General features: G+C 36.7%; 1 protein-coding gene across 2 annotated transcripts; it reads right to left on the bottom strand.

The window, feature by feature from the left end:
* Nucleotides 1-1410: 1410 nt before the first annotated feature.
* On the bottom strand, nt 1411-27768 carry LOC109096043 (zinc finger protein Helios-like). 2 transcript variants are annotated; one of them, XM_042764159.1, is made up of 9 exons: nt 27447-27766; nt 25854-26030; nt 22711-22759; nt 17372-17476; nt 14031-14213; nt 12134-12301; nt 6827-6964; nt 6082-6210; nt 1411-5025 (listed from the first exon to the last, which is right to left on the bottom strand). In XM_042764159.1, exons 3-9 carry the CDS (start codon nt 22742-22744, stop codon nt 4322-4324), a joined length of 1461 nt encoding a protein of 486 aa, XP_042620093.1. In that variant the 5' UTR covers nt 22745-22759; nt 25854-26030; nt 27447-27766; the 3' UTR covers nt 1411-4321. The 2 variants fall into 2 exon arrangements, with proteins under 2 accessions (XP_042620093.1, XP_042620094.1); XM_042764160.1 differs by lacking the exon at nt 25854-26030 and having other exon boundaries at nt 27447-27768.
* Between the last annotated feature and the right edge of the window lie 213 nt (nt 27769-27981).

Here is a 27981-nt window from a genome sequence, read left to right on the forward strand (position 1 = left end):
AATCGCTCCTCGGGGGAGGGGGTTCTGTAATGCATCGCCAGCAGAGCGAGCCCTTGCCTGAGTATTGACTGTGTTCTGCTCTTTCTGTTTCTCAGGTTACTTCCTGTTTGTGAGATATTTAGCAGGGCCTGACTAACAAGCCGTTGCGAAGTATTGCCAGTCTACCTGCCTTACTGAGCATTCTATTACCATTGCCTTGACTATCCAGTGTATGACCATTGTCTTATTCTGTTCATGTTTTTGGATTATCCCTTGCTTAGTCGTTTGGATTGTACTGCCTTTCTGTTTACGAACTTTGTCTGTCTCGCGTTTATGCTATCTGCCTAACCTTTTGGACTTGTTTGATTTTATTAAACAACTGCACATGGATCCTAACTCAGCTTCTGCCTCATTACATGTATCTATTTTGTTAGCACTTAAAGAAATATATATTTATTTTGCAGTAATAAATTATTACCTTACTGATTTATATTACTTACATTATTTAATATTATTATATGTCATTAATTGTAACACAGTATCCATTGGAAATACACATACTATTGCTCAAAGTTTGGGGTTGCTAACATTTTATTTTTTATTTTTTTGAAAGAAGTATTTTATGCTCACCAAGGATCCATTTATTTGATCAAACACACAATAAAAACAATACTGTAAAATACTACGTAAAATAACTGATATATTGTATAATATCTTAAAATGTAATTTATCCATGTGATGATAAAGCTGAATTTTAGCCTACTCCAGTCTTCTGTGTCACATGATCTTTCACAAATCATTCTAATATGCTGATTTGGTGCACACAAAAAACATTTTGTAATATTATCCATGTTGAAATCATTTGTGCTGCTTAATATTTATGTGGAAAATTAATACAAAGTTTTTTTTTTTTTAAGTATTTATTTGAAATAGAAATCTTGAAAATGTCTTTACTATCATTTTTGACCAGTTTAATGCATCCTTGCTGAATTAAAGTATTAATTCCTTTAAAAATTCAACTGACCCCAAACTTTTGAATGGTAGTGTATATTACATTAAAATGATTAATCCAAATTAAAGTAATTACTGCTTTCTTTATCACACAGTACTAGTGTTATCAGTCTCTTGCTGTTTTTTCCTGTAACACTGCGTGTTTGTTGGTCTGATTTTGACATACGCTCTCTCAGGCTACTGAGCATATTTGCAAATGGAGAGGGGCAGTGGAAATAAAAGATATGGCCTTTGACTAAAACCACAAGTTCTTCAAAAAAAAAAAAGGGTGGGGGGGATTCATTCTATATAAAACCACATATCTATTCTCAGTACAAGATCGAGAGATTCACACAAGCAACAATATAAACACCACACAACCATGTGAAAACAGTTCTGTGTGAAAATAAGAAGGAAAAGAGCGGAACAGACAGCAACAGGTTCAGATGATGACAGTATTTAATGCAGAAAAGACCATGCTTTACAAACCAACATAGAATGACACACTTTCCTTAAAGATGCCAAGGTTACAAAAGCCAATCTTAGAAAGAGTTTTACATCAGTAAACCTTGGTCTTACTTAAAAGATTTATTTTTTTAAAAATGTATATTATATTATATACAATATTAATTCAAATCTCTCCAACAGTTCCATACAAATGCCTTATAAGAAGATTTTTGACAACACTGTACCTGAGAAAACCCAAAAAAGCGAACCGACACACAGCAAAAGATAACCCCCTTTCAACATTTTTACCAAAATATACTGTATATAATTCATCCATTTATTCATTTATATAAAAATACACTGCAATCCCTTGTCTTACTGTTTGTAAGGTCCACAGTGAATAAGAACAGTTAAAAAAAACACCTTTCTTTCACAAAAAATATATATTTACACAGATGAGAAAATAGCAGTCCCATACACTTTAAGGTAAAAAGTGAAACCTGACTCTAGAGTGCCTTTCTTGTAATTTCAAGTACTCTCCACTCCCAAAAGTGTGGACTCATCGTAAGAACACTTTTGCTCATGTGCTCTTGTTCATTCGGGTTGTAAACATAGTCTTACATCAATGTTTCCTTCAACTTGTTCCTTTTTTGGAGAAAAGAAAAACCATGTCTAATACAATAATCTTTGATAATAATTCTATAAAATGCCCTGGAATTGTGGAGCACATACAATATCATGCCTGCATGTGACACCAAAAAAAAAAAAAAAAAAAAAAAAGAAACGATTTTCATGCTTCACAAGAACAAATAAAATTCTTCAATATGTTTTAGGTGGTGTGTGTGAGTGATTTGTGACATTTTACTGAGGTGTAAAAAGGCAAAGCTATATTTTAAAGAACAATAAAATGGCATGTTCAAACAATATGAATGCATTTCTATCAGTGATGTGCCTTTTAAGTCTTTTCCCTCATAACATTTAAAGGGAATATTCACAGTTTTTTTTTTGGAGTTTTTCTCAAAGCAGAAAAGACAAAAGCAAAGCTTTAAAACACAATAGGTACAACAAAGTCTGATAGTGATGTAAGGCTCTTTTAGCGCTGACATAAAAGCCCAACAAATGTGCAAGGGAGGTTCTGAACGTCGTGAAGGCTGCGTTTGTACACTTTGAGCTGTACACATCGATTAAAGCTGGATTTATGGTTGTGCTACAGAATGCTTGATGTAAATATTCAACAACATTGAATACAGAAAAAAAAGTAAGAAAGAAGGGAAGAGAAACAGGAAGGGATAATAAACGGCTACGTGAACATTAAAAAAAAGTCTACATTTTCACGACCGATTTCAATGCTCTGAAAACAATGAGAAAGAAGTCTCTGCATCAAGTATGGGAAAACTGTTAAAGGTTAGAGGGGGTTAAACATTGTCTGATTAATAAACCGCATTTTATCTTTAAAAGCTCTTGTGCAGTTCAAGTTAGCGATGAAATCTTGACGGCAATCTTCTAACATCTATAAAAGCTGTTGTTTAATTAAAAGATCTGCCTTGTTCAGTTACCTGGCATATTTATTTTTGTCAATTATCCCTGTGCAAAAGGTTATTTATTTTTTTCTCTGTGTCCAAAAAAATGATAAAATGTAATAGCTAACTAGAGTCTAACCAAGAATGCATATGCAGTGCATATATGTGCATATTTCAGATTTAATCTCTTAGAAAGCTCAATAACAAATACACAGGTCCATGTGGGGGCCAAAAAAATACATTTGTTGACTGAAAAATAAAATAAATCTGAACTCTTTTTTTGAGTTTGTACTGTAACACTCAAGACAGTCAGAGGAGTTTGATTTAATGAGGCATTTGGTCTTTAGGCTGAATGATATGAACAGATTTCAATCAAAATGTGGCAACCCTGTTATTAAAGCATGTTAATATAGGTGCAGACTTGTTTCCTGTTGAATTACAGATGACAATATACTAGCTAAACTGCAGACTGATCTTTGTTCGCTTTATCAATAGCATGGAAATAGCATATTTTCACCCAAGGCCTCAAGCTAATAGTGCAAAAACAGGTTTATCAAGGCATATTGCAGTGCTGTTTTCAGCGAAGTGCATAAGAACGCAAGAGATGATAGTAAGTGTGCAACAGCAGCAAAACAGCATGGAAAACTCATCTGTCCTTAGCATGGCAAAAGTATCACTGTCTCCTGTTAAAATCTATGAGACACATGGGGGATTGTCATCAACACTTCATTAAAATGTGTCTGAAAGATCTGTGCCAACCTACAGGACTGCTTTTGTGAAACTAGAATAGCACCGATATGAGGACATTACCACGAGTACCGAAGTTTCAACTCATACGCCCCGGAACTTCATCGAAAGGGAGCAATTGATGAGAAAATATGCTAAAAAGATACAAAACACTCCATAAAAAGCTAAATCGTTCAAAACATCAGCAAGGCACTAAGAAGCCACAGCAGCAAGAAGCAATGAATTAAAGTCTTTTTTTTTTTTGTATGCAAAACTCAGCGGTCTAGTTCTCCAGTGGTCCTCTGCTTGCTCGGTTTACCTATTACATTGATCAAGGTCCATGAAACAAGAATGACAGCATGCATCGAGGTAATACAGATGACAAAAAAAAGAGAAAGAACTTCACAACTTTAGATAACATATAGCTGCTCTGTTGGAAGGTTCATTACATGCACAACAATAATGGTGAAAAAATGAAAAAGAACTTAAAAATAAACATTCATCCCCTCGCCCAGAACAAAAATCTTCAAACAGCTCCAAAATGAAAACTTTCTATTGGACCCAAACCTTCATATATCTGCTGACTGGTGCTCATGTAATGCTTCAGCAGTAAACTGATGCCGTCTGCAGTAAACTGACTGTGAGAATGCGTGGGATTCTTAACGAAAGGTGTGTTCTCCGCGGACGATGTGCGAGGAGAACTCGTAGCGATCTTTGCTGCAGTGGCCGCAGATGTTGCACTCGAGTGGGTCTCTGTAACCATGGCAACCCATGTGGATGGTGTACATGACGTGGTCCAGGAACAGGATGCGGCAGTGTTCGCACTGGAACACCCTCAGCTCCTGGCCTTCACGGCCAAAGACGCGGATGCTGTCCCTGGCGGCGATGCGGCCCGCGTCAATCACCCTGCCTTCCTCTGCCCGGCCAAACCCCGGGCTGGATCTCGTCCTGAGCCCAGCGCCGCTGAGCTTATCCCGGGGGCTGCTCCGTGCCGAATCAGCCGAATCCTGTCCACTGTTGCACGGGGACCCGTCTCGGGCCGACTGAGGATTCTTGGACCTGACCAAGGGGATCGCACCATTGGTTGGGTGTGAGAACTCTGGGTTCGGGTGGGGCAGTGGAGGAGCCTCTCGACTGCTGGGACGGTCCATGCGCGGCCCGAGTGGGTACATCGGATGGAAGAGCGGGTTCACCATAGGCAGCACTTCAGCCATGGAGAGGGATGGGTGATGAACCATAGGCCTTAAGGAGTCGGCGCCCAAGTAGTCCATCAACTGGGCATGCATCACCTCAGTTTCCTTCTCATACTTGGGGCCCATCTCATAGCTCAGCTCGGGGTACGAATAGCGAACCATTTTCTCACCTAACAGACAATGCAATTAAAGATACATTAGGAACACCCCCAAAGTACTTTCCATTATGATAGAAAAATAGACTAACCTTGCAATTTACTGTAAAAAGTGGATTTAAAATGCTGTTACTATGTTTCTGTTGCATTAATGATGGAAATCCCCGTTTGGAGACTGAAGTGAGAAAATTTAACCCCTGCATAATATGGATGCGGTAAACTGCTCTGGCATAGTCAGTAAAAGCAATGGCAAAGTTACAGGTGTGCAAAAACCACAGAATGAAAAAAACACAACTCCTACTCAAAACCTCTTTTTTCTCTCTGTAATGAGTTTCATTTCAAATAATGTTTAATGTCTCTGATAAACTCGTGCTACTGTGCATTTAGTTTCTCTCTCTTAAGAGAACTTCCATTACAATTAAACTAACTCTTTATTTTTTTTTTAAATGTGAGTTCTGCTCTCTGTTCCTTCATGTGGAAACTTAGTGCTCACTAAACGGTTGCATGTGGTATTTCAGCTCCAAAACCTGCATGTTAGTCACTAACCACCAGCAATCCAGTTTAACCAGGCGCTAGATACTCTGAAATAGTACTGTGCTGTATTTAAATAAGTCATTGTCTTTATTTGTAAGCACAAATACACTTACTTTCTCAAACAGACCTATTATAGCTTATGCCTAATTCACAAAACCCCACCCTATTTGCCTGACACAGTTACCATTGCTCCTATAGAAAGTAGAAGGTACTCTTTTTTTAATACTAAAAATAGTTTTGTTTTTTTGCACATTTGTAATGATTACGGTGAAAGTAATTTATGAAATGATTAAATGATGGAAAAGTTATGATCAGATGCATGTGCTTTAGACAAGCTTTCTTTCAGCAATGTTCAGCAGTTAACTAATTTAAAGCAAGGCAGACAGCATTTCCATTGTGCATTATGCACATACAGGGACATTATGTGTGAGGTTGAAAATGTTTCTTGCCTACATTCATAAGTACCGTTAGAACTTTGAAGATCAGTATGTTGCATACAGTAGATTCAACCACATTTTCTGCTGAGGTGAAACTTACCCACAAACTTCTGTGGCGTGGTGCTCTTCCGTTTACCCACATTCCCCTGCAGTCTTTCAATTACAGGAGGCCGGTCGAAAGCCACCATCCCAGCTGACTCCATCGGCCTCTGCTCCTTTGGTACCTCCCCTGGTAAAAAACAATAAAACAGTTCAGCATATAGACAAAGCTGGTCCATAATACCTAGAGAATACTATTTGCTAGCATTCCCATTCATCTCAAAGTTTCGCAGCCAGATTGCTTTGAGCCATAAATGTTATGAGGCTAATTTGTCAAGAAAACTTAGAGTTTCAATCGAGAAAGAAGCTTCTTGCTGTCAGATGGTGTGGTTCGGACCATCTACCAATAGAGGCTTACCATGCTAACCAGCAAAACCCCTTGGTGTCAACAAAACGTACCCCATATATGTTCAATGTAGCAAATCGATGATAGTAATTCATGTTTTTTTATGTTTCCAAGAAACATGTGGAACACCATTGTGTCATCTAACACCGTAGATAACACAGGGGCTAACCATGCTAACCAGCAAAACCTTGACCACTTGGTGTCAACAAAATGTACCCCATAATGTTAAGTAAAGCAATTATGTGTTAGTAACGAATATTGTTTTTATTCCAAGAAACATACCAGCTTCTGGAACACTGTTGTGTCACTGAAACGCTTTCACAATAATTCTCAATAACACTAGATCAATGAAGCGGAAAACCATCATCTTACATTCTCAATGAAGTCATGAGCCACTCACCTGGATACAGGCCAGGATTGGAGGTGGAGTCCATGCCGACGCTCTGCAAGTAATTATGACACCGTTCTTTGTGCTCCTCCAATGACGTGCGCTGCTTGTAGCTCCGCCCACAGTAGTTACACTTGTGTGGTTTGCCAACTAATAAGACATCAAAGAGCAGCAAAATAAGTATTAAAATGTAAAATAACTCACTCAGACTGCTCACACAAATGAGTTTCAGTCTCCTAACTAAGCAGGCGAGAAAGTGGGCACAGGCAGATTTTTGTGATGATGCAACCACTACAACATGGTAAGGGGGTTAGCTCCATAGAATTACACACATTAGTAGTAGTATTCAATGTTGTTTTATCATCATCCATCTGTTATTGACACCACAAGTGATGACTTGGAAAGTCTCTTTGAACAATAAACAGAAACGGTGTGAGTGTTTCTCCTCAGCCGGATAAGGTGTGAAGTGATTCACAGTCAGTTCCACTAAGATTAGGTCAGTGCAAGGGCGATAATGCGGGACAGAACCTCCCAAGAAAGCTGCAAAAGGAACAAGAACCTTGTCCTTCCGTCGTGGGCAGAGGAGAGTAGGAGGAGGACGATGCTTGGCCTCCAGAAACAGATGTGAGTTTTCCAGAAGATAATGGAACGATTCGTTCATCGATTCATTCCGAGCTTCATTCATCAATTGGTTGAGTCATTCATTTATCTGTCATGTTTTTCTCATTCACTCATCAGTTTCAAATCGGAACATAGCCCACCGTTACATCTGCACTGTTCTGTTATGTCAGCTAAAAACCTTGAATTTGAGACAGGGGCTGCTTTGAGCTCTGTGGTCAATCCTCTGGTAAAAGGGACTTTCAGAATTATTCATAAAGAGCGTGGCAGTGAAACAAAACAGCCTAGTGAATTGAGTCATACTGTATGAACATAGTTAACAAGTTTCTTACTGCACGTGAGAAAATAATCAAAATTCACACCTGTTACTAGCAAGCCTGTGGGATTACCTGTAAAGTGTGCCAATTGTAAAAATACCCCCTACACTTTTCGGTAACCCTCTTCAAAGTGACATAATGCTTTCAGTCTGAAGCAAACAGTGAAAGTGACACAGCTACTGACTGAGATGCTGTGAAGTGACCTTTCCAATGTAGAACGCATGTCAAACAACAGAGGCCCTGTCACTTTTGTGGGAAAGGAAGGATTACAGCAACAGAAAAAAATAGCTTCGCTCTGCCTGGAATACAATGTATCATAAAACAATTAAAGGGGTCATGATGCGATTTCAAGTTGTCCTTTCTCTTTGGAGTGTAACAAGCTGTTCATGAATAGATAAGATCCCTAAAGTTGCAAAGACTAAAGTCTCAAACCCAAAGAGATATTCTTTATAAAAGTTAAGACTCCTCCATGCCCTCCTAAAACACCTCGTTTAAACACAGCCCCACCTCTACGTCACTGTGTGGGAAGATTTGCATAACATCGCCCAAATGTTCACGCAAAGAAAGAAGGCGTAACTTTGATTCTCACTGTAGTATTGTTGCTGCCGCCACCGCCATGGTGTAGAGACGCTGTGTTTCATTGTGAAAGTGAAAATACTTTGTTTGGCCTTCCAAAAGAGGGCACAACTAGAAATCAGTGGTTAAGTTGTATTTACAACACTGTTTCAGAAGAGTTCAACCCAAATATTCAGATGTGTGCAGTTTCGCTTGAGGTATTCGGCCAATCACAACGCACTGAATAGCTGGCCAATCAGAGCACACCTCGCTTTTCAGAACGCTTTGTAAAAAATCTACCCGTTCCAGAAGGGCGGGGCATAGAGGAGAAACAATAATGTACAGTATGTGGAAAATAATGTGTTTTTTGAACCTTAAACTGCATAAACACATTTAATTACACCAAATACACAAAATTGTAGCAACGTCTTATGACCCCTTTAATTCACTGAAGTTTCAGATTCACTGGGTTGAAATTGTTCACGGTGTAACTAAGCTCTAATTTTAAAATAAAACTATATATATAAAACTATATATATATATATATATATATATATATATATATATATATATATATATATATATATATATATATATATATATATATATATATTAATGTTAAAATAGTAATACAAGTGTTAATAGTGTACAACAGTATAAAAATAATTTATAAGCTATATATTATTAATAAAAAATACAAAGTATTTTACAATATTATTTTAAAATAAAAATATTATAAAATATACTTTCTTTTATTCATAGAAAAATACAACCAAAAATATTGTTATATAATATTATTTACATATAAAATAATATATAATATTATGTATTATTCATGAATTTTCTTCATATACAAATGATTTTCAATTTATAATATTAGAATATATAATATTAGAAGAAAATAAAAATATATAAAATAATATAAGAAATTAACATGAAATATAAATATATATATGCTTATATGGCATTCACGTGAACTGTCACACCATATCAACTGTGAAGAATGCCTACATTTGCTTATTATTATTATTACATTTAAACAGTCTTTCATAAACATGGTCTTCATGTCATTGTGCAAATGTCAGGTTATCAAGGGATCTAGTGCAGACATGTATACGTCAATAGTTTTGGGGTCTTTATATGTCAGTGGGTGACTGTACAGTTTCACCTGATGAGACAGGTCTGAAAGTGGCATTTTTTGTCACACTTTCAATATGTATTATAATTTTAGTTGTGCGCATGACAGCACATCAGAAATGATTTGGAGCAGACATACAGAGGATATAGTGAATCCACACTGACAAATCTATGCTATAAATGGAAAAAAAAGAGAACTGAATTGTTTGGTTCAATGAACTGTCAAAAACACCTGCAAACTGTAAAGTCTGGGACAGGCAATCATGCTAATATGCAATGAAGAGAAAGATTCCAACTCGTACGGTGTGAAAGAAATGCAACAAGCAGTTTTATTGATTAATAGCAGCTATTCAAAACCCTACGAGTTCCTGAAGCAAAGTTTGGACTATTCAGAAAAAAAAAAAAATCCCTGTCTAAGCACTTATTCGAATGCAAATTCATGCACATAATGCTGCATTAAAGCCCTCTAAACCGCATCCATTCGGGTTGAAAACAGGAAACAGTGAGATGAGGATGACATTTCATTTCAAGTAAATGCCTATCAATTGTAGAGCATCAGCAAAAGTTACTCAACTGGTAGTTAAACACGAACCCAGCTTAAAGCATCCACTCCCTAAATTAAACGTTAGACACTCACATCACATTTCTTATTTTACTAAGCTGCCAAAAACATCCAAAGCAACCAAGAGCAAAGTCACCAACATTATGACACACGCCTAAAACTGTGGTGCAACATATGCTGTTTCAGTTTCATCTTTAAGAGCAAGTCTGTGGTCTGCATGCATGTATATGGAATCCAGTGACAGGCGTTTGTCAGCGATCGGATAGCCAAAGTTTTGCACGATTTTACTTCCTTTTAACTTAACTTTCCTGGGCTGTTTGCCACCAATCCTCTTGTTTCCAAGGGCCAGAAAGGAAGAGGCCCTTTATGTGGCACCCACTGCCCAAGACGCCGTCAGACCTGCTAAGTCACTCTCATTCTGCTCTAACTGAGATGGGTGGCGGGAAGGCAGACAGTTCATTGAGGAGCAGGGATGGACTTATGGCAAAAAGGGCAAGACAGCCCTGGGCAGCATTGCTTCTTAAGTCCTTGAATTACTTATTAAAATGACTCCAGCAACATCTACATGTCTCACACTGTGGTAGAACAAAGCTTTCTTGTGGCATCTCCTTACAATGCCTATAGAAAAGGATGTGCAAATGATTTAATGACTCTCATCGGCCACAAACGTTTATATGCTGAGGTAGTTTGGTGCGTGGGCTTAGGTGGTAAAAGTTCTCACACTGACATTTGATATCAATATGATAGACCACAACACACACACACACCACAAATTTTGCATAGTTAGTTAGTTAGTTATTAAATGATGGAGAATCTATACTACCAGACTGGGTACACCTACTCATTCTGTATCATGACTACGATTGAATAGTCATCACAACTATGAAATAAGACAAACAGAGGAACTTGGTGAACCCCCCCTCCAAAAAAAAAAGTTTTACATTTAAATGTTTTGTAAAGAAATTCATGCATAGGCACACTTTACCATTAAAAAGTTTGTGGTTAGCAAGACTGTATTCCTTCTTTTTATACATTTATTCAGTCATGCCAATTTAAATCGATCAAAAGTGACATTTATAATGTTACAAAAGATACAGTATATTTTAAATAAATGCCATTCTTTTGAATGACCAAAATCAGCATATCATAATGATTTTTTAAGGATTATGTAACACTGCAGACTTGAGTAATGGCTGCTGAAATTTCAACTTTGTATCACAAAGTAACTAACATTTTACTATATATTAAAACAGAAAATAGTTAGTGCAAATTGTAAATATATTTTACAGTATTTTTGATCAAATAAATGAAACAAAAACATTTTAAAAATACACAACGGGATTGTATTTAATATATAATTATAGCAATTTCAACATCAAATGTTTGTATTCAAATATTTAAGCACATATATTTGGATCAAATGGTTTTTAAAATCATAAGAAGCAACTTCAGTCAATTGTGTGAACAAAAACATTGACCTTGACCTTGAAAACATGGTGGTCATCAGCCCTAAAAAACCTGTGACCATCAGCGCATATGTGAAACCAAAATGTAGCTATGTCTTTAAGAATTATTTCATAAATTCTGGCCACAAAAACAGGACACCACAGACATCAGCTGCCTGGCCTAAAAACTGTGCTATCCCTGCGCTGTGATTAGAGCTGCAAAACAGGAAATGACAAAAGATGAAGAAAGGCAGCAAAGCACGATGAGAGTGATAGGTCGCTCCTGCTCTCCCTGTGCATTTTAACCAAGCCGTCCCTGAGTGACAGCTCGTGAAGTTCCGAGCCGAGCGCTGATGGTATCATATGACCCGGATCTTCAATGATGAGGACTAGACAACTGATGGTGGGCTGATATGAAAGTGGGTTAGACAGTGATGCTTCACCAAAGCAACACTTTCCTTTGGTTGACAGAGAGCATTTCCTTTGGTGAAGCGCAAGACTTGCAGGCAACACAATAGCATTTCCTAGGTGGCCTCGCAGCAGTGTTTGCTCTATACACGTCCCTTTTTCCAGAGCATGTCACAGAACCGCAATCATTTTCTAGGCTACGGCACACATTAACACCACAGTACTGCCCATACATGTGTCTTCTTATAGCAATTGCATAGAGCTGTGAGAGCCTGACCTGAGTGTGTGCGCAGATGTCCGGTCAGGGCGTCACGGCGGCGGCAAGCGTAGCTGCAGAACGGGCATTTGAAGGGCTTCTCTCCCGTGTGGAGTTTGATGTGCCTCAGTAGGTTGCCCTTTTGAGTGAATGAAACCCCACACTGGTTACACTGGAACGGCCGGTCACCTGACGGACAGAGGATGAACAGAGTCACGAACAAGAGACACTTGCTGATCACTTGTTGAGCTTATGTTGAAAAAAAAAACGTAGAGTTTTCAGTGTTGCTGTCTTTATATAGACTTTTCACCATGCAGCACAAACAGGGACTGGTGTTTCCACTAGGGGTTGGCTGATAGATTGAATATAAAAGTATAAAATGAAGCAACATTGAGGCATTTCAATAGCGGCTTTGATATAAACTTCAATGATTAAATTAAATTAAAAATTACTTGGAAAACTGGAAAATTCAGCTTTACCCTCACATGTATATATTTTAAAATACATTAAAATACATAAAAAAAGTTTTTACTGAAAATATTTTTTTTTTTCAAAAATATTTAAAAGAATCATACAGAAAAATTTGAATGGTAGTACATTTAGTAAAAAACAACAACAACAACAAAAAACTATTGAAAGCATGTCTTGAACCTGAAAGGTATCTATATTTTTATTGTCTTTTCCTTCTTAATTGCACATAGATTTTGAGTTTACTTGGCTAAAATGACTGTTTGGTTGAAATAATGTTTCATAGTTGTTTTGAGTAAATATACACACAGTTACACAAATACATTTTAATAACATAAGAAAGTTACAAAAATAAATGATATATAAATTTTAGGTGTATCAAACAGCTCTACTGCCACCACAGAATAACGCGCACTAGCTGTCGGTTAAACATAGTATTAAGTAAATGATACTATGTGACCTCCATCATTGCCACTGCCACAAGATGAGCACTTCTAAGGATCTTAAGAATCTAAAAATATATTTTTCACAGGTATAATAACTGCTAAATCTATTCTTTGTTGATTATGAACCTAATTATGGTTAATTAACTTGATTACTCATGCTTTAGACCTGCTGTGTGAGCACCTGCTCTAAATATATCCTGTGACTCTAAAACTATTTAATGGACACATAAAAATTTATGGACACATAAAAATTTTGACAATCGGTTTCTCTAACCCCAATTTAAGCACCAGGATGTTGCCATGGCTTGATTAACTGAACGTTTTCTCATTTCTGAGCAGAGATGAAAACCTGGAAAAGTGAAATATGACCCTGTCCTGTTAGCGTGTTGTCTGGCAGTATCAACGTCAGCCCAGGGCTTGGGAACAGGTTGTGGAGGATTCCTAGGATGTTTTCCCTGAGAATAATTCCTAGTCTTAACTTTTGTCTTCTTACAGAACAGCTACCCGCTCCACACCCTTTTAACACTAAAAAAAGGAAGAACGCATGAGTGACGAGCCTTGGTCACGAAAGGGTTTTGCTATTTTAATGGGAAGTCAGTGAAATGTGTTCTGTCGAAACTTACTTGAGAAGTGTCACAATGAATTTAGGCAAATAAATTGCACTTTGAATTGTTGGATTATGGTGCTTTTCATAAGATGGACAAGATATAATTAAAATAAAAATATATTTTTCTTTTATAAAAAAAATAAATATTGGCCTACTATCTTTAAAAAAATACATAAATAAATATATATATATATATATATATATATATATATATATATATATATATATATATATATATATAATGCATGCTGACTTAATGTATTCTAACTGAGATATATTCTGAGTAAACACAAACACACACACACACACACATCACTGATATTTGGAATTATTTTGCTAAATATTTTTAATATAAATGTATATATTTTTTTTTAATCATATTTATCATCATATTTACCATTTGGCAGTCTTATCCCGGTCTCACTATGCACTTCTGTTCCTGGCCCAGCATCTTGTAAGTTATTTGGACTGTCAATCATGGGCTCCTCCAATCCAGAGCCTTCTTCACCGCTGTGACCCGCCTCATCCAGCCTTCTCTCTGTCTCCTCCTCAGTACCTTCCTCCTGTTTGATTGTGCGTGCTGTAAGAAAACATTCAAGCTTTTAAACAAGCTTTCAACCATTACACACCAACAAAGTCAGTCTTCATCGCCCACTTACAGGAGCTACAGTAGTTTCCATACACATGATCGAGAACTAAAGTGTGAATTCAAACTCTTTGAAATCACTGGTTACTATGACAGCACAGTGACCAAGAAATCTGTCTTCCAACACGATAACAGCATAAGGATGACAGCAAACAGGAAAGAAAGGCAGACGCAGCTGTAGTCTCTAGGGTAGCGAGGCAAACGGTGGGCAGGTGGAGTTCTACATGACTGACAGTGGGAGACCGTGTAGAGGAGGTGGGCCAGTGCTTTGGTCTGGACTGAGCGAGCCTCTCCATTTATCGCAGCACGCAGGCTGTCAAGCACCTCCAGGGAGGCCACCCCCACATGCGCAGACACACAGAGCGTGACAAAAATAGACATGCAAAGGGACGTATAAACACATAGCGACACGTAAACACGCGACAGCCTGGCCCTCAAGTTTTCCGTCTCAACCACGCACACTCTCCAGGTTTCACGACAGGTGGAAAAAGAGCAGGCAGCTTTCTGCGCCATCCAGACAAACCTGTTTGTAATTTTACCGTGAGTTTAATCTCTGGGCAAGAGCTTAAGACTAAGCTTTGAGTCACCTCCGTCTTTCCCGTCTGTATGAGTGTTGTCCCTCAGGCAAAGCGCTCTGCTGCTTCACTAGATTTGAGTCACAGTCTGCGAGTATGACTGAAATCTCTCTGATCCCCCTAAAAAAGGTCAGCAGTTCCCAATCTTTGCAGACGCTCATATCAGAGCAATATCACTCATAAACGCCATTCGGATGAGACTAGTTTTCCGTGAGGAGATAAATGTGTGTTTCACAAACAAACTTTGTGATTTTATTCTTGTCAGAATTGCATTTTTTCCCTTAAGCAATCTTGGTAAAAATTATGAAGCAATTTACTAATGTTGTTGGTGACTGGTGTTAACTAATAAGACCCCCATCCCATTCAAATTAGTTTAATAATCCCTTCCAAAAATAAAGCTATACATGATTATAGCATGATTATAGAATGACTAGCAAAATTACTATCAAATGTTTCAAACATCTGTTTGAATATTTTGGTCTAGAAACTGTTTACACATGATAACCCTCACTTCACCCGCTGGCACTTCCAGCGAAGTATTACAAGTGTACTTACTTAATATTGCACAAGAGATCTTCACTTTCAAAAAAAAAAACACGTATGACTCCAATGAAGAATGGCAAGCCTCGGTGCACAAAATAAACAAAAAACTTGCTTTATCTATACCCACAAATGCAAATTAGGTGCAATCCTGTCAACGCATCACAATCGAACACCATTACCTTAATGTGTCGAGACGTATGTTTTTTTTTCCCAATTTATATGTCCATTCTGTCAATCACTGACCTCAGAAAACAGCTGCCTGTGGTTTAACTATCTCTAGCATACATGTTATGGAGTGTTTATGATGGCTGCAGCTGAGTGAACTTGAAATGGTTGCCAGGACAACATACAGAATCCTTTAGCATTCTCATCATCAACTGATCAAAGGAAATGAATGAGAACAAAACGCACTCAGTGCTGAGGATACATAAAACCGAGCCAGCGTCTAACAGACTCACATGACAAAAGCAGACTAAAATGACATAGATGCATAAAAAATGTGTAAGGTCTCTTTCGACTTTTCTATTAAATTTCACATTTGCTGAAAGTTCTTATGGCAAAAGGTAATGTCTAACCCTTGAATATTAAATGATCCTTCGAGTAATTTCTGCACAGAATGATATATTTGAGTCTGTGCATCCCTCCACCTCCAAGTGCAAGCATGGGGTTAACTAAACCAAATGTAGATTAAACTTCTCTTTACCCAGTAACATGTTTCTCAATGTCCTGTGCAACATGACCAATAAATTATCTAGAAGAACAATCTCCATCTGGGATCATGGTCTGCACCTCCATCCTTCAGTGGCAAGTGCTTCCCTTTTCTCAGTATGCACGCTCATGCTGACGAGCCCTCCATCAAACCAGCAGTTGATTTTGAGGAAGGGACATGTCACAGACTGGGCCTATCCCATCAGATCACAGATAAAGCTGCAACTTCTATTTTTTATACTGCAAGATAAAGGCCCTTTTTTTTATACTGCAAGATAAAGGTCCTTCCTCTGTTCCTTGCAAGCTGATGCTCACTCATTTCTCCTTTTTCAGATCTTTTGCAATAGAAAGTGAGATACTGTACTTCTTATTCTAATGCTAAAGGGAATGTTAACCAATCATTAATTGTCTTATTTCAGGCATTAAAAATATTGTAAATATGACATAAGTGCTATATTTAAAATGTTCTGAAGCCATATAAAAGCTTTGTGTGAAAAACAGATCAATTCAGCATTTACTGATAATCTTCCTCCCTTAGTAAGCTGTTAACATGACAACTGCTGCAACTAAACCTTTGAGACAATGAGTTGATACAACTCATTCAAAACAAGTTTTATGAACTGAATCAGTGATTCCTTAAAATCTAAGTCAAAAGAATGATTCACTTGTAAAACAGATATAGTTACTTCTGCCTTAGCTCTCCTTGGCGTGTTTGTGAGAGATGTTTTCATTGAATAATGACTGAAATGTTGTCCTTTTCCTCACATAATGATATTTTATAATTTGGAAGACATTAGATATAGTCATATGGCCTACGTTTCAGAACTTTGCTTCCTTTTTGAAGCTTAAAAAGCTCCAGTCATGAAGCTTAAAAAGCTCCAGTCAAGATTTTTTTGTGTGGCACGAAAAGAAAGAAATGTCATACAGGTTCGAAGTAGGGTACAAAGCTGTCATTGGGATGGTACCCTAACGTACAAAAGCTAAAAGGTCTTTGTACCCCCACCCTCCACAAAATGGTGCAATTAGCACCTTAAATGGTACTTTAAAAATAAACCTTATTAAGTACATATAAGTACCTTTTAGCTTTTGTAACTTATGGTAATGCTTTTGTCTGAAAGTGCATGAGGGCATGAGGGTGAGTAGGCTACATGATAATAGAAATGAACTATCCTTTTAAAATATTCTAATCAATGCACCACATCTAAGAAAGTCAAATAAGAACATGTATTGCTGGGAGTGGACATGTTAGAAGACAGGCCTACTCACCAGCAGGGGAATTAGGACTTTGGGAACGTTGGCCATTGGGTGTGCTGGTCGACAGGTCCACCAGCATTCTCGAGTTCTCCTTCCTGGGAGAGCAGTTGCCGTTACCTAGGAGACAGACAGAAACAAGTGCACTGAGGACATCGCCTTGCTCCAGGCAGCACAGCTATTGTGGCTAAATGCAGCTCTGAACTCAGATCTATACAAGCAGACAGTTCAAGGAAGACATTTCATAATCACTGCACTTAGAGATTATCAGTCAAAGAAGAAACTGAATAAAGGATAACTGCAACAAAAGCTTTTCTAGATTTATTTCTTACTGTCATTTATTACTCAAATATACTTTCAACTGTACTTTACTGTTCAATACTTCCCACTGAATACTGTTTTTTATACATTTTACAGCAATCTACTGTTTACAACTCTATTACTGTTCTGATCTGAGATGGTGATTGGCTGATACAGTGTTCACACAATATATCAAGTGAAACACATTTACTTAGTCACAGTATTATTGTATAGTCAATTAGTCACTGTATTGTACACCACTCATAACATAATGTTATTTATTACATGTCAGGACTATATCATCTCGAAGAAAGATGAACATGCTTAATAAGATCATGTAGTCTTCTGTTTAAAACTCAAATCTACTTTAGTCTGCTTCCTACAACTCTTTATTTACTACTCTAAAAATTAAAAATACTCCCTGAAATCTTAAAATAATAATAATAAAAAAAGAATGTAAACTAAGAAATGTGGTTAACGTTATAGCTAATCTAAATTAACTGATTTATTGAACTGAATGTTTTTACGTGTATTTAGGGATGGATGATAAACATTGGCATGACATCTCGACAGTAAAGCCGGTTCTGTAATCAGCAGTAAATCTTTGCATGCTTTCACGTGGAGCAGTATTTACTACACAGAGCCGTTGTTCACTGACAAGCTGCGCAAAACCACGATCTTATTTTGCGGATGTTTTGCGCAGTTTGTCAGTGAACAACGGCTCTGTGTAGTAAATGCTGCTCCACGTGAAAGCATGCACGCGTAGAGATTTACCGCTGATTACAGAACCGGCTTTACTGACGAGATGAACATTAAATTGTGCCGATATTTATCGTCCATCCCCAAATACAAGTAAAAACATTCAGTTAACGAATCAGTTAATTTAGGGATAGTGCATCCCTAATTGTGTTATATACTGACACAAAGTAATAATGCATATAAAATATTTACATAATATAATACAGTTACTGAATTAAACATGTTTTTCAGGTAAGCTATGGTCCATCTAAATAAATGGATTTAATCATAAAAAATTATAAAAGAATACATTTTTATTTGACTCAAAATGTGATTTCATATTTAAAATAATATTTATAAAATAGCAAAATGACTGAATCAACCTGACTGATCAATTCACACAACAACTGCTTATATTCAGTTCCTGCACTTTTTAATACTCTAAGATATATCCATTTAAAATGTTCTATGATCCTTCATAATACTCGTTGATAACTTGGTAAAGGAAAGCAACATATCCAGTGGTTTTCAGGTACTGTATACACTAACTGCTTTTAATAGCACCCATCTCTGTTACCAGAGCTGAAATTTCTCTAGGGTCAGGTAAACACTTCAGTTTACAGAGACAGTTTGCCATCATCTCATGTGAGGAGAGCTTGTTAAGCTTTCAGCCACATCCTTAAGATTCAGATTGGATTTCCTCATCTCTCTGCGACCGCCACACACCGGCTTTTGGAAATAATATGGCTTCAGCACATCCACTCAGAGGGAGCGATTCTTGCTCCCTGATCCCATTACCCACTGAACCATTCAGAGCCAAACACTCAATACAACGGCAACAACATTAGACGGCTCTTAATGTCTGCATTATGCATACACACAGCCACCGAGTGCGGTATTACGGCTTAGATCATTCCTTGAACTTCACATTTATGACTGGAAAGTACCTTGGATGTCACAGTTAAACTGGCTGTTATATCTCTAACCAGTGTACTAAATCTAGTCAGTCCCTCCTTCAAACAGGTTTGTTGGGTAGCAGAGTCAGTCTGCCAAAGGGCTTTAAAACAGTATTCATTGTGTTTTTAATGATTAATTTGCCTGTGTTGTTCTTGTGAATCTACAGGTCCTTTTTCAATCCCCAAACTATTTTAACTTTCATGCCCTATAAAAGTTTTACATTTGTGATTAAAGTAAATGGATCAGTAAATGAGGGCCTTTGAGGTATATCAGGCGACAGATATCTGTGCTATCATGCTGGCAGACAGACACTGTCATTCTGACAGGGAGAGCAACTCGGGGAGACGCAGCCAATGACACAATCCCAAAGCCTGTCTCCGGTAACAGTGCCGGGGTTGAGGGAAATCTCAGGTAACCGGCTGTCCCTTGGCAACGGGAAACAAGCAGCCACTCCGATTTGAGCGACGGCCGGGGGGAGGACTTTCCACAACAGAGAGCTGTGTCTGATGGCCTCCCAGCCTGAGAAAGTTTCTCAGAATAAGAGATCTATGAGAGTAAACTAAACTCTTGTACAGTAGCGACTGAAACCGCTCTCTTATCCCACATCTAAACCGAACCATGATAAATATCATTTCTAATATCAAGCGCACGCTACAACACTAAAGTTTTTTACCCTTTGCATGTTTAAAGACTCACAGTTAATCTTTAGTTGTACTGCCTAGGTTTTTTTTGTTTTGTTTTGTTTGTTTTTTCTTTGAAACCCTGATACTTTTATTTCAGGATTATTTGATAAATAGAATGTTTAAAAGAACAGGATTTATGTGAAATAAAAATTGTTAATAGAAAACATAATAAATGTCTTTACTGACACTTTTGATCAATTTAAAGCATCCTTGATGAATAAAAGTATTCATTTATTTTTTTTAAAATCGTACTGACTTCTAATTGGTTGCATATTATAAATTATGCAAAAATATTTTATATTTGTTTCTTTTTTGGGTCGAGCTTCCCATTTACGCAGTCATGCAGTCTGTGTTTGGCTGTGCTATCATATGAACAATCTCTGATGCACTTTAATATGAGGTTTTCACAGTTTTGCAATGATTCCACTTTTGCAATGATTCCACAATGATCTACAAATCACACTGACATTCCCACACATATGATTGTTGATGGGCCGAGAGCGCTTTTGTAATGACGGCCTACAGCATACAGTTTATATTAATAAAGCTACCATCTTCCCCCGTGTAGTGATGCATGCTGAAAATCCGTAGGCCCTTTAGAGACTACTGGAGTGACTACAGGTCTGGCCTGTGCCACTGCTGAGTCAGAATCAGATCCCGATTCACTCATTCGCTAAAACTGTGTGTATACCAATCAAACAGCAACCTACAGAATGGACTGTTCCATGCACTATTTTTTAGTGGATCGATGAGGAAAATAATTGCGGGTGTTTTCAATAGTGGCCCACGGGTTAAAGTCAACGTGAAACGCAACAAGTGTGACTTCTATAATGATTTTAGAGTGAAAAGGGATAATTAATGAGGAAAAAAGAAAAAAAAATATTCATCACATATTGGTTGAAGCATAAAAAGTGGATGTTGAATACTGGAAAAAGTTCGATTTAACTAAAAATTATAAACAGGTTTTTCATGTACCTGTGAATCATATGATAAATAATTCATATAAATATAGCCCATTTGGATTTCATGTTAACTTTATGTTCTGGATGACGCTGAAGTGATTTGTGCATCATGTTTGCCGCCGGCTCTATTCCAGTATTGGGGGTGGAGCTTGGAGGCAGGTTTTGTGTCAGAGTGGCGATACTAGACAAAAAAAGAGGAGTTTTAAACAGGATCGCTTCTCCCAGGAAACAGAGTGATTGGTTGTGGCATGTCGTAGATGCTAAAGTTCGAGCGTGGATCAGGTTTATCCTGTCCGTCCACACACCTCCAAACCATCCTTCCACATCAAACACAAAACAAATTCCCACTCATGCTCCACACCACCTGCCACCAATGAATTTTGCTTGTTTAAAAGGACAAGCTGAAGGGGACATGGTCTTATTAGCATATCAATGGCAGTTTACTGTACAAAAGGTTGTAGTATTAGCCTGTGATCTGAGATGGACAATCTTAAGACTTAAGTCTTGTTTAGGAAATAAAAACCAAGGTGCTGTTCAAGTATTCCCAAATTTTAAAAAAAACATTCACTAAGTGGTTATAAAGAAAAGAGGAAAATATGTGAATGATGTGAACATAAGCAAAATAAGACATTTCCGAGACACATTTTAACGTCATGTGCATGTTGTTATCTTTTACTCTAAATGTGATAATGCTATTCAAAAACAAGGTGTGGATCAGTATTCAAGCATGTTTTTAAATATAGCAAGCCCTTTAAGAAAGGAAAAAGCCTTTCAAAGTCTATGGAACCAAGTTAAACTGTAAACTTTTCATTTTCCAAGACACCTGCAAGAATTTTTTAGATGAGGGACGTTTTATCAGCATTATCTATCTGAGGGAATTTGCAGGGGGAGTGAACAGGCTTGGAGGTAACACTGTGCACCTGGTACTGAAGCCTCATCCAGATAACCAAATTCAAGAGGAGCCAAGAGTCGATGCAGTTAGCTTTTGAACGGGATCTTGGGGGCAGCTAGAGTGCTTGACTACTGCACATATTCATAAAAAAGAACTGGCTTACAGCTGCAGACAAACTCCCACAGTGCTGCTGGATTTCGATAGCATATCTAAAATAAATCATGCCATCAATAATGCAGCAAATTTTGTCTACACTGCAAAAAATTTAAGCTTTTAGATGACCAGGATATCCAACCCAAAAGCATTCCTTGATAAACCTTGATCCAAATATGTGAAACTCATTTTAAGAAGTCAGAGCATAAAAGACATTATCAATGCGCTCAAGTCTAAACCTAATGAAGTGTGTGCTATACACAAACCCAGCATGAGAGAAGCAGGTGATATGATAAAATCACTGTGATGGTGGAACTGCTTGACTATTTTAGGTCTGTATGTGCTCTGATTGACTAGAGTAAAACTATTACTGTGCTATTATTTTTCCATTTATGTTTCAATGTCTTCAGTTAGCTGTCCCATAAAATAATTCTGTAGCAGGCAACACTGAGGAAATCTATAAACAAATAAAACTCAAAATGCATGCAATAGACATAATTCATAAATTAAACTAAACGTAAAAAAAAAAAAAAAAAAAAAAAAAACTTTTGAATAAACTTGACAGGCATGAAATCCCTCAAAAATACATTTATATATGCTTTTTATGTGCTAAAAAAACGGTTGACTATATTTTCTTGAATATGGCAATACGCATAAAACCTTACTTACTTGCAATATAGCCATTCGATGCCTCCATGTCCATATTCAGGGGGCAGAACTGTGGAATGAAGATGAGTTATAAATTAGATGAAGGATTTTGTATTATTCTGTGTGACTTTATTAAAAATGGTCATTTGACAAACATTACTGGCACAGGTTTCTTTAAATAATTGTTGTGAATATTTAAATATCTTGTGACATTGAATGTAGAGAATAAGAAGGTCTTTCAAAAAGAAAGGAGTGACCAAAAAATTATATAAAAATTGAATTTGCATCTTAAATTATACAACACCAAGGTACAAACACTAAGCAATGTTTCAATGTCGACAGTTTTTGTGATATATTTTTCATTTCCAAATCAGCAAACCAGTATCTCTGGGACATAAACAAGCTGCTGTGCAAAAATACACAAATGAACGATTCCTCAACTTTTCTGTTACAGTTTTTAGCTCTTCTGAACTGTATGCAACTGTCTATATTACTGCCATGTATACTCAAAACAGTTAAATATGTTTTATATGAAACATTTCTAAATTGTCTTGTGAAGCATTAGGGAAGTGACAACTTCCTGGTTAGGCAAAAAGAGATACATGCAAAGTGTGAAAAGTGTCATGTTTTCACTGAGTTTCAGGTTCTTCTATTGAAATATATGTCTAAAATTAAATGCCTGGACAGAGCAAGTGAGCAGTGAAAATAATGTCAGTAATGCCTCATCGGATGTATACCATTCATCAGATCATATCAAACTAACCTCGCTCACTGCTGGACAGAAACACGTTTAGCCAAGATATAACATATTCTATAACTTATACAGCTTTAATTTAAGTGAACAAAAACAATAAATCTAAGGCTTACATTAGAGCACAGTCATTTGAAATAATAATCATAAAAATCTTCAAAATTTAATGAAGACAGCTGTTCACAGCATTAATAATGCGTTTACTGGGTTAACACTCTAGAGCAGACTTGGAGGAATGTAATTTTCACTTATGGTGACAAAAAAAAATGAGACATTCCATGACGTTTATTAGGACAATATCATAAATAAGAGCTACTGCACGCTGTTTGTGTTTTGCTGATAGATGGAAAGTGCACAAATGGCTCCATGTGCATGTGCATAAAATCTCTTAACCAAGACCCAAATTATCCTTACAGAACCTCACTTATGTCATAGAGTAGGGAATTTACAAGCACTGGGTCAGTTTTGGAAAGAGAAATCTGATATTTTCTATATAAAACAACTTTAAAATGTTTAATAACTAATTATGATTTAGCTCATAAAGCAATGACATTAGTATTTGTACGAACAAATTCGGTTGGAACAGTATTTCTAAACCTATTAAAGGAATGTAAACCAATTAAGTAGCTTAATATAAAACATCTAAATAAATGCACAAAACAGAAAACAACAGTTTGAATAATAGAATAATAAAATAATTTCTCTGCACTCTTACATAATTATCTAGGCAATGCATAGCAAAGCACCAATAACCATAATGTGCACATATTGCATTAAAAACCAATAAATCAGTAAACTATAAAGTTAGTGTTTGCTACCCAGACAGCCCTCATCAAGTCAGGAATCACACAATATCATGAACCATCTTTCCTGAAATTCCATAAATCACGAGGAATAATCTGACATTACACAAAAATGCACCTGGATACTCTGACCCTGATCAAAGTTTCTGAAGTAAACAAGACACAAATTAAAGCTTCTTGATATGGAAATACAACCAGATTGGTAGAAGAAATTAACGCTCAAATTAAACGCATTAAACAACAACAACAACAGTGTGATGAAATATCATGCAAAACATTAGGGGTGAAGTTGGTCTAATGTATGGTGCCGCACTTCTCCAGAGGCCTGAGCAGACTGATCACGGCACGCGTGTGCACACAGCCTTCATCCAGTACTACAGCATTACACTACCAACCCCTATTAATTCCTCAATATCAACAGACGACATAAAAAGTAATATCTGTTTCCTAATTTAAAAAATGATTCCTAATTAAACTCCTTTGAGATTCAGTGGAAGTTATATGCGTTATATGGGTCAATGACGAATAAGGATGTCTGAAATTATATATATATATATATAAAAAAAAATGAGAACTGTTAAAAATCAAATGCAAAACACAAGTACTTTGTTCTTAGAAATGTAATCTTTGGAATTACGTTGGTTGGACAAAAAAAAAAAAAAAACACTATTTTTTTTTTTTTTTTAATGAATTCAATTTTATGACTAAAATTGTCATGTGGCGTAACCATCAAGTAAAAGTTACTAAAATACTTTTTCTGCACCACATTATTATTATTTTCGCTGAAGTTTTATAACATTAAAAACGTCAACCTCTATTCTTCCTAGTTAAAATAAAACAAAATTAAGGAATAAAGAAGGAAAAGCAAATATCAAACACATGAAGACTATATGATCCACAGTTATGAGGGTCTACAGGGGTCTCTGCTTTATGGTTGTCACATGAAAACAAAATGGCTTCCTGCATTTTGGTTATGCCACACTGACTAATTTGTGTTAAATAATATTTAATGTTATTTAATATTAATGTTTAATTTGTAATATTTTTTATTTTTAATAATCTATTTTTTTTATAATAATAATAATAATAATAATAGTTAATTAATAAATACTAATAAAAGACTTACCAAACTAATTACACCAATAATTTCAAGAACGTTAATGACACTTTTTATGACACTTTTTTATTTTGACAATCTCTTAACGGTTACATTATAAATACTTTTTTGACTTTAAGCCCCACAAAAATAAGAAAGAAAGAAAGAAAGAAAGAAAGAAAGAAAGAAAGAAAGAAAGAAAGAAAGAAAGAAACGACCAGAATTACTTTAATTAAGTCACTGAAAACATGTTCATCATTAAGGATGTGTACTCAAGAACTGCTGATAAAGTTATTAGACCCGGACAAAAAGTAGCGTCACATCATTGACCCATAAACGGATATTAATACAGATTTTATATACATGTGTCACTTTAACTATGTAGCAGTATTACTGGACAATGGCAAAATAAGTATTTATCTGTCAGCATTATAATACAGAAAAACGTCTTTCCGGACTTTAATTGAAATACAAGACTCTACGAGGTACTAACAATAAAAGATGAAACGTTTACCTTTTTGTTTGGTCTCCCCCCTGTGAAAACGCAAATAAGTGTCCAAAGAAATCCTTGCGTAAAAACAATCGATTATTTCCAATGACAGAAGCTTTTCAGTCTCTACTGTGATGATGAAGTCCTCTGATGACTGTCATGTTCAACTGGAGTTCATAGCGGTGACAAACAGGGGACGATCTTGCACCAAAATGAAAAAAAAAAAAAAAAAAAAAGGAGAAAAAAAGTTAGGAAGCAAGCTTGGGTTTGTATGATTTGGTGACTTCCTTTACGCCGAACAAGCCCGTCAGCTTTTCCATTTCACACGCGTCTAAGCGCGTTTCCCCCGACTATTAGATTTCTTCCTCTGATCTGAAACTCTTTTGACACAGTGAAGTGAAACCTGTGCTGTTCAACACCTGGGTCAGTCGATGTCAGGCTGGGGCGATTACTCAACTGGATCCACCGGTTCCAAGGGAATTAAGCCATAAATAAGAACATGATGGGAACTGCCTACAATAGGCTTATAGCCCAATATTTCCACCTGTCTGACACTCCGGCAAAGGTTGCGAGATGACTGTGTTTTCCATATAGCCGATAGTAAGCTAATTCACATTAATTTAAATGCATACTCTTGGCAGGGGCGTCATTACTTCTAATGCGCAAAGAATGCTGCAATTCATTCGTTTATCTACAAATACGAGTCATAAATATTGATAAAAGTGCGAATTATGGGGGTTTAAGGTGTCAATTATAAAAGAAAAAAAAAATGAAAAAAAAAATGGGGGAGGGGTCTTAAAAGTACGTACAGTAGCTACTGTTTTCCATGCAAGTATATGATTCAAAAGCATTTTAAAGTACAAAGTTACATTACAATTTAAGTCGAGTGCGCTACTTATTTTGCCTGTTTACAAATCGTTTTTGCATGAAAAAATAACCATAGCGACAGCTGCTTGATCGCTATCTACTGACCAAAAAATTTACTATCATAATTTATCACGTTAATACAGATTTACCTATCATATATATAGCCTATATATAATGTATTTATTTATTGAGAGGGGAGAAAAAAAAAGAAGAAAAAAAAAAAAAAAACTGTATGTGCGCTAGAGGCGCCAAAACTTGAATCTCAACGGAATATTTTTTTCAAACAAAATGAATTCCCCTAAATTTCAACAATTGAATTCACACAGATAGCGACGGATATTTTCACAATGGCAGACCACTGTGCGAAATTTACAAGTAATAAATAATGACAATAACGTTAGCTATTTATGTTTCATGCGGGACAGACCGCAACAAGCACCTGTTGCTGTGGTGACCTCAATTAGCGGCAGGGTTCATTTCTGTTCGCAAGCGACACATTTAGGGCACTCTGATTTGTAATATACACACTTGTAACTTGTAATATAACTTTTTGGGTACTAAAACGTTTTTTGAAAACGCTGCTGAAACACACGGATACTGTTTTGAGGGGTTCAGCCCTTTAATAGGTGGGGTCAAACGCCCCCATAATTCGCACCCTGATCCGGACGCGTCCTGGACCTGTCAAAACACAGGATACACAGACGCAAAAACCCTTTAAACACAGAAAGGAAAACCTTGACATTTGCTTACCTTTAGCAATGGACGGGGTGACACACATCCATCTCATCTGATGTGCAGTTCCAGACAGCGTCTAAATACTATGTATCCACTGCAGAGCGACAGACGCGCAGCATTAGTGATTCCCTTCGCCCGCTTCCTCCATCTTCAGAACGGACAGCAGCGACCGGCTGACTCAGAGAAACGGATCTATCAGAGCCACTCGGTAATCGATTAGACGCCTTATCACTGCATTTAAAGTGCGTTTGGCATGACCTCTACTATATAGGTATCTATAGGAACGCAAGAAAGAAGAGAAATGGGAATTAAACGTATTATTCCAAACCCCGTGGCATGCTATAATATATTCACTCCTTATGTTATAACAAAGTAGTGTAATTATTTACATTATAAGCCTTTATTACGATTATTTGGTCTATTCTAGATGTAATGACCACTGCTGGGTTGCTGTCCTTACACATCCTTATATGCCTCCTCACTGGTTTCTTAGCCTATATTAGGCTACATAGTTTTCATTTTAAATAGTTTTATTTATTTTTCATTTTTT

Source organism: Cyprinus carpio, chromosome A9, assembly GCF_018340385.1.
Source record: "Cyprinus carpio isolate SPL01 chromosome A9, ASM1834038v1, whole genome shotgun sequence".
Taxonomy (NCBI): Eukaryota; Metazoa; Chordata; class Actinopteri; order Cypriniformes; family Cyprinidae; genus Cyprinus; species Cyprinus carpio.